The sequence below is a fragment of the Microtus ochrogaster genome, linkage group LG5 (genome assembly GCF_000317375.1).
Source record: "Microtus ochrogaster isolate Prairie Vole_2 linkage group LG5, MicOch1.0, whole genome shotgun sequence".
Classification (NCBI taxonomy): domain Eukaryota; kingdom Metazoa; phylum Chordata; class Mammalia; order Rodentia; family Cricetidae; genus Microtus; species Microtus ochrogaster.
In genome coordinates this window covers 59,652,876-59,661,254 of record NC_022031.1, presented here as the reverse complement: position 1 = coordinate 59,661,254, position 8,379 = coordinate 59,652,876, and the positions used below count along the sequence as shown (strand labels likewise).

Genomic DNA, 8,379 nt, shown 5'->3' with positions numbered 1-8,379 from the left:
TTCGAGACCAGCCTGGTCTACAGAGCTAGTTCCAGGACAGGCTCCAAAGCCACAGAGAAACCCTGTCTCAAAAAACCAAAAAAATAAAAAATAAAAAAATAATAAAAATAAAAAAATAAAAGTGCTTGACCATACCTGTGCTTACTGCAGCTCACACTTAGTCAGAGAGGTTTCTGTATGTGATTAACACAGAACCAACTGTCCATGCAGAAAAGAAGTGTCTATTGGGTGCTCAGCCACACGTGGAACATCTATTTCCCCCTTCACAGTCAAAGATCAAACACAGGAAATGTCATGTCATGTCATGTCATGTCAGGCACACACAGATTCCCCAGCTTTCCCTACACCAAATGGAGGAACGGTCTTAGGAAACAGAATGCAGATACTGCACAAGCTTGACAGTTTTGATGCCCATAAAGTGGGAAGTAGAAACAACATAAAATGCATCATTCTAACCACTTCATGTGGAAAGTTTAGTACCAGAAAGTAAGCCAGGTATATTCACAATTCCCAAATCTGTAAGAATTCTTATAAAGTTAGTTTTATACCATTCAGGGTACAATGTCATCAAGTCTCTTCTTTCCTATGATCTATATTTACAAAATTTATTTCTACCCATACTGCTTAAGGAAATACGTTAATAGTACTGAGACAGGATATAAGGAGGGAATTGTGGGAACAGGAAATGCTTGGGAGAGAGAGGAGAAGAGCTGGGGAATTTTGGATTTTGGATACCATGAACAGAGAGCCAATGGCTCACTTTGACAGTATGTGTTTGTCAAAAGGCAACTTATCAAAGACAACACAATTTGCTGACTTAGGTCCAGACGGTATATCCCCAGAGACTTCTCAAGCAAGCACATCACAGTAATTAGGTTGTTCTGCTTAGGGCTAAAGTGATGTATAACTTTATATTCTTAGTGTACCAGGCTTTTTCTTTTGGGCCATCAACCAGCTCCCAAATCATGATTCAGAGGCTTATTAGTTTTGAATTAATACAAGGCTATAGTTAATTCTTTCCTGGCCAGCTCTTTTAACTTAAATTAACCTTTTTTTTACCTACTTTTTGCCTTGGGGCTTTTCACCTTTTCTTACTTTCTTGTTGTCTCAATGTTTGGCTGGCTGACTGCTGCCTGGCTTCTGACCCTGGGTGTGTCCCATGTTCTCTCCTCCTTCTTCTTGATCTTCCCTTATCCTTCTTCTCCAGCCTATATTTCTCCTATTTATTCTCTCTGCCTGGCAGCCCTGCCTATCCTTTCTCCTGCCTAGCTATTGGTCATTCAGCTCTTTATTAGACCAATCGGGTGCCTTCGGCAGGCAGAGTAATTAACAAATGCAGCATAAACAAAGTAACACACTTTTACATAGATAAAGTAATATTCTGCCCCATAAACAAAAGTCACATGGTTGCCTACTTAAAATAATATTCTACAACATCCTAGCATTGCTCTCCCCTAGACCTAATAAACACACTGTAGAACTTTGTTATTAAAAAAAAATTCCTTCAACTGTTAATTCTATTACAAATTGCAGTCTTTGGACAATATTAGAAAGAAGGAGAGTGGTTTCTTAGCAACCTCTAGATGTAACTTGAGAGCTGCCCAACTTCCATATGGAATGAAAAAAAGAAATAACAAGGAAAGGGTATAACTGGTCCTAGGTGTGGTGGAGAAATTTTATTATAGGTATGTGCGAGAACATAGCCAGAGGCGGGTGTTACTCTTTTTTAAAAAATGCTGCAAGATCCCCAGTGGCAGTAGGCAGCAGAAATGCTATAGGTCCCAAATGGTGGCGGCGGGCCATGTGGTGGCAGGCAGCGGGCCCTGGGAGCGGCCAGTCCCAGGCAGAGACGGCTGCTGGTCCCCGAGCAATGGCTGGTTCCAGGCAGGGAGACACATGGCGGGTGGGCAGAAGACAGAAACATGGGTAGACACAACATGCAGGCAGGGTGAGGTTGAATGTTTATTCAGGGGGTTATGGAGGAGGAGGAGTGAAGGGGGGGACAGAGAGAGAGAGAGAGAGAGAGAGAGAGAGAGAGAGAGAGAGAAGAGGAGAAAGAGACAGAGAAGGGGGAAGCAGAGAAGTGGGGAGAGAGGCAGAAGCGAAGCTGCCTCTCCGAGAGGAAGATGGAAAAGAGAGCGAGCTCAGGCCGGAAGCTGAAGATCAGCCTGCCTCAGCAGATGGGGAGGGGAATGGGTGTGGCTTGTCTCTTAAAGGGACAGGAAAGCACAACAGCGGGGACATCGGGAGAGCTCAGAGTGGACAAGTCCTTGAGTCATGTGAGGAGGTGGGGGTCAGGAAAGGGGAGAGGGAAAGAACCAGGTATGGCAGCCAGGGGGCCCAAAGAGAGCAGACAAAAGGACCAGATAACCAAAATGCTTGGATTATATAGGGAAGGGCAGCGGGGGAAGGGCAGTCCAGTCCTTAGGCTGGAGAGGTTTAGGATTTGGGGCCGGTGTGCTAGCTAGGAAGGCTCAGTTACAGGTAGGGACTGAGGGATGGATACAAGGAGAACCTCCACCAGTGTCCACTGTGATACGTTAAATAGGAACCTCTGCAGTTTGTACAGTTAGAAACCTAACTCATACACACCCATGGTAAAGAAAGCACAGTTCAGCTCTCCTTTAGAGAAGCCCACACTTGTCGTATTGGGTGAGCTTTATTTTTCTCTTTCTGCAGTATCTCTTTCTAATAAGCCCTCTGCTTAAGATCTATATTAAAACTTTCTTTTAATAAAATCTCCAACCTTGTTTCTTACCAGCTCATCCTGAAATTACTTTCTCTAGTAAAGCCAGGAATGCTGGTGTTTGCCTGAATGGTGGTTTGTAAAGAAAGGGGGAACTCTGCAGGCTTCCTGGCGAAGTGGACTGGAGATGTGGCGATGTCTCTATTACTAGAGACGATACCAGGTTTAGTTTCTGGGAATGCAGGGGCAAAGCCTCACTTCCTGGCCGTTTGGGGACAGCTGTTAAAGAAATACCATCTCCCCCATACTGTGACCTTTGATAAATGCCTACACTCAGGTTCCAGGCTGTCTTTTTAGGGAGAATGTAGATGATCCCAGAAGCCTTTGCTACAGGAGTGGGGAGTCAGGTGAAGTATTTTCTACGGGACACTAGGTGTTTTCTAAGAAGAACAACTTGGAGGTAATTCTGCATGTAGCAATACCTCTCCATTGCTAGCTCTCTGGCATCATTGCGTTTGGTACTTTTGCATTGTTGTGATTAAAATACCCAAAGGAAATAAACGGAGGGACGAAAGGGTTATTTTGGCTCACAGTTCCAGAGAGACTTTATTGTGGCCAGGGAGGTCATAGCAGTAGTAGGCTGCACTGTTAGAAGCAGCGGGATCCTGTGGTAGCAGGAGAGCAGGGTCTGAACTAATCAAAATCCTTCAAAAGTCTGCTTCTAGTGACCTATTTGGACAGCCAGGTCCCATCTCCTGAAGATTCCCGGGTTTCCCAAACCAGCATCACCAGCTGGGGAATAAGGGTTTAAAACATTTCTAGATTTCTAGATTGAGCTCCCTAAACGTTAACTCTAATAATGTTTTGTGAGAATCTGAAAATGTTGGGGGAACAAGTCTTTTACTTATTTATCTATTGTAGTTTATATGTCAGCATCTTACATTAAGTAATCCGAATCAGATTTTTCTCTCTGCTTCTTCCCATCCCCGTCATTATTTCCTGCTGAAATAATGTCCTCTGTGGGCAGGAAGGGTCGCCCAAGGCAGAAGAAAGGACACATGGAGGCAGAAGGAGGCTGTGAGATACAGATGTAGTAAAAACGGATTGCGGTCCAGTCTCATAGCTGTATGAAAAGGAGGCCTCCTTTCTCCCTGTTTACCACACTTGCCTTGATGGGATCCATACTTTATGTGGGCAGCCCCCAGCCATTCACGTCTGCAAGCCCGAGGACCCAAAGCAGTTGTCAGCGTTGACTGGGGAAACTGCAAGCTGCGGAAGGGGAATAAAGCCTGGTGTCCCGCAGCTGTGGCTTTCTTTGACTTTACCACAACGGGGGAACTTCCAAGGTGGTCCGGAACTCGGGGAAGATCTCTGGATGTTGACAGCAATTTATCAAATCACCACATATGTCACAGACATGACGCGAGCAAAGGGCGAGACAAAAATGATGATAGTTTCTGCTGATCATTAGCTGCCATTTTTACAGGTTTCACAAGTACCCAGTACATGCATAAGCACAGGAGGAAATCCATGGCTGGGCACGTTACATAACTGTAGATACTAGTCCAGCGGGGGCAGATTTCAGAGAGAAGAAAATGTTTTTGTTTTTTTTTTTTGAGTCATATTAACATTTTTATGTCTTAACTAAGGTTTCCAAAAATACTGATGGCACAAATGACATAAATCCCTGTTTTGACACCGAAAGGACCAACGACCATGTTGTACTCATGAAACTGTGGCGTATCCTTTCTGAAGACAGAGCATGCACTCCTGGAGTGTGCTTAGGCACCGGAACCAAATTCCCAGGAAGAAGGCAAGAGGTGGTGTGCTGCTCTCGGGCACCGCCCCCATGCCCGCCCCATCCCGCTGGAGCCAGAGCGCCAATGCTCGCGAGAGCCCTGCCGGCTTCCACGTTTGCCACGTTCCAGAGAACCAAGGCAGACTAAAAAGCCACATGCCGCTCGAGCTTCGCAGCCCTTGCGCAGCGCCAGACTTGCTTCGGCCTGCAAAGGGCTGGGGAGTGGGGGGAGGGAAGAGCGTAGCCGGCCACACCTCCTCCCAGAGGTCCTCTCTATTGGCTCGCATTGCCGTCCTTCAGATATGGTGGGTGGGCCGAGTCTGGCGGGGGCGGGGCTGAGGGCCGGGTAGCTGAGCACTCTTGGCCGCTGAGGGAGCCGCAGGCTGGACGCACGCGAGCCTAGCTGCGCCGCCTCACGCTGGTGCAAATATTCTGAGGCGCGGTGAGCACGGTGGAGGCTGAGGCGTTGCTGCAGAGTCGCGGATACCCGGTGTCCCTAGCGCACTCAACAAGGCCCCCGTTCTTTGCAGTCCCCCGAGAAGCTCGCGATGGCCCCACGCAAGAACGCCAAGGGCGGCGGCAGCCACAGCAGCAGCACCAGCACCACCACCAGCAGCAGCAGCGGTAGTGGCTCGGGCAGCGGTAGCCCAAGCACGGGTAGCAGCCGCAGCAGCAGCAGCCCCGGGGCTCGGAGAGGTCAGAGGCCCACAGTCGGGGTGGGAGGCGGGCGGGAGCCAGGTGGGCGCTGCAGGTCTGGTCTGGTGACGGGTTCACTGCACCTCTCCATCCCCAGCGTGGCTCCTGTGCCCGCGGGGCGAGGCCGCGCTCACCGGGCGGGGAGGTGGAGAAGCGGGGCTCGTCCGAAGGGACCCCAGCAACCGCCTAGGGTCTCCAGGACGCAGGCTGCCCGAGGTCATTGCGCAGCCGTTTCTTGTCTTTCCCAGTGGAAACTGGGTGTAGAGGACCCTTTATCTTCTCCTTGCAGATTTCGGGGCGCTTGACCCTGAGCCAAAGTCAGGGAAAGTAAGTTCCTGCCTGCCAGGCCAGCAGCATTGAGTAGCAGCTTGGAGGAGTGTGTTTTCGGGGGCTGGGCTGGGAGTGAATGCATCGTTCTTGCAAATTATTTTAAGGAATTTTATTTGGATTTCTTAACACGCATTGTGTTTGCCTTTTAAAATAAGAAGTGATGTCATAAAGTACTGTATGTGTGTGTGTGTGCGCGCGCGCGCGTGCGCGCCTTCTCTTTTTTTCTCAAAAAAAAAAAAAGACTGGGTATTCACCTTTCTTTATGTGCTTATGGCAGACTGGAGAACAGATGTTTTAAATCTGTTTCGTGTCCTATTTCATCGGTTCTCGGTTTCTTTTCTATTTCCTTTGACTCATATTTAGAATACTGGAACTGGAATACACATGTGTACTGAACGTGAGCTCTCAATTTCGCTAGAAATGATTTAGATTCTGTGTCGTGGTCTACGTGCAGCCCATTATTATGTGTCAGGAAAATACGTCGCATGGTTATAGTATCTGTCAGGAAAATAGACGAGGCAACTGTGGTTTTTTTTTCTTCATAGCACTTACTGCCTTGTTTATCTCCACGCGTACTCTGCCCTGCCCTTTCTCTTTCCTCAAGTACAATAGTTCTGTTCCATAATAGCTGCTCAGTAAATATTTGATTAGAAAAACGAATGAATGAATGAATGAATGTAAGTGGGGAATGCAGTGCAGTTAAATCCCGTGTACAGATTATCATTCTGAGAACTGCTTGTATTCCTAATGGGAGGAACTCTATGTACACAGTTCGAAGTTCAAGGCCACTGTAGAAATTAATTCACCTTTTGTACAGGTAAAAATGACACTCTGGTTCCCTGGCCCCTAAGTAAGCTGACCTTATACAGGTAGCACCGCTGTGGCTGTGCGTATGAACTGTATGAATGAGAAGAGACTCCTGCATGTTTACGTCCAAAAGAGAAAGCTAACGAGCAAGGTTTTAATGTGAGGTTTCCTGTAGCTACTTACTAGTGAAGTGTGTCTTCTTTGCTGCTCTCCTGGGAGCTTTGTGCCTGCGTGGGAAGTGCTCTACCCACTGGGCTACATCTCCTATCCTTCTTCCTATTACTTTTTTCATGTACAGAACCCTGGAGTAGAGCACTGATGGCTTCCAGGGAAGTCACTCATGAGGCCTGTCACTGGTATGAATGGGCACAGAGACTGTGCTGCTTTTCCTTACCCTTGCAATAAATGAACCGTTGCAACTGCCTGCCGATAGGTTTAGAAAATGCTAGGATGTGTAGGAACTTATTTTATCATATTGTTCAATATGATATTTTAGAGTAAATCCAAGTGTCTTCAGTTGTCAATATTTTAATACACTGCTTCCTTAACTATAACGGAGCACAGTCTGAATGAAATACCTATGCTCTAACCCCTCCCCCTAAATCCAAGCCCTCATTGTGTAGAGTGGATTATTCTTCCCAGGTTATTATTTTAAGTAAATACTGAGTTCTGACTGTGGGCGGAGAAGGCACCAGCGGTGGAAACTAAGATTCTTTCCAGAGTGCTGCACAGCTACATTAGAGCGAGCAGGTGTGGTTCTGTTTGCTGTCTTCTCATAGCAGGGTACAGCTGGAAGATAAACAGGCTATCGAAAGAACAGTTAGCTTTATGTGGTCCCTGAGATAGGGACTTTGGGACATGCAAACCAGGCCTGGCTGCTGGAGAGTTAGTTCATATGTTCAGATAATGGTGACATTGCTGTGACATTTAGAGCCTTCTAGTTACATAAGGTGAGACAATGCTTAAAAGTTACATTGTTCAGTCTGTGGAAATGCAGGTAGGATGGAAGAACTCCGGGTTTCTGTTGCCCATTGTTATACCACGCTGCTGGAATCTTGGGCTTCTAAACAGAATGTGTGCTATCCTATATGGGTTGGGAGTTTAACTAGTTTATCAAGTTTTCTTCCAGCAGTGTCTAAGGTATAGTACAGGTCATTGCAGAAACTTTGGCTTCTGTCTTTAACTCATTGGCCTTTGGCTAGACTATGCTTGAAAGAGCACATTAGTGAATTTTACTTTGAAAAGTAAACACACTAAGTTCTTAATATTGAGAATCCGATGTCAATGGGGACATTGGTCGCATGACTCATTAGTTCTTAGATTTTTATGTTAAAGCATGGTGTGGGGGATGGGAGATAGTGTTTTTAGAAAGAAATACTTTAAAGTAGGCTTCTGCTTTCATTACGTTTAACTCAATTGAGAAGTGATAAAGTCGATTTTCGTTTTACATTATTTTCCAGTCTCGCTCCTTAGAATACAAAGGAAGGAGTGTTTGGGCATCTTACCTTTAACTTGCATTTCAAATGATATTTGTATGGCCAGTTGGGGCCAGGAAAAGCCTTCATGGTTGCCAGTTGGGAAAGCTTTTGAGGAAGAGGGCTCATGGGAGACTTTGGGCCCCTGATGTAGTACAGAGGAGCTGGCACCCGGTGTCACCCACCATTGCCCCCATTCTCTTAACTTGCCACCCTCTGCCTGTTTTGCCTGTGACTTGCTTCTGTCTAACCACTTCCCAGAAGGTGTCGCTGTAGAACACGTTCCCCTGCCCAACCTGAGGCTTCGGATTATATATAAAGGCAGCTAGGTTTTAAAATCATTTAATAAGCGTGGACTTTCCCAGAGATCCTTATCTGTTGTTGTTTCATTCTTTCAAGATAGCTAACAGATTTTGAAATTTAGTAATAAGAGTTTGTGTGGAACAACTTTCTTGAGACGTATGGAGAAGGAACTCAATCCATATACTTAGAAGATAGACTCACACAATCCTTCGGTGCATTTTCTATCCATACATTTAGTAAGATAGACTCACACAATCCTTCGGTGCATTTTCTATCCATACATT

General features: G+C 46.3%; 1 protein-coding gene across 3 annotated transcripts in view; it reads left to right on the top strand.

Annotated features, from left to right (window-relative positions):
* The first annotated feature begins 4,582 nt into the window (after positions 1 to 4,582).
* Asph (aspartate beta-hydroxylase) overlaps positions 4,583 to 8,379 on the top strand; it is a 170,717-nt gene continuing 166,920 nt past the window's right edge. The window contains exons 1-2 of one of the 3 annotated variants that reach the window (XM_005362298.2): positions 4,583 to 4,789; positions 5,015 to 5,180. In XM_005362298.2, the coding sequence (XP_005362355.2) occupies positions 4,787 to 4,789; positions 5,015 to 5,180 (169 nt within the window). In that variant the 5' untranslated portion in view covers positions 4,583 to 4,786. The remainder of the gene's footprint in view (positions 4,790 to 5,014; positions 5,181 to 8,379) is intronic. The other 2 variants (XM_026786672.1, XM_026786671.1) reach the window with 2 other exon arrangements.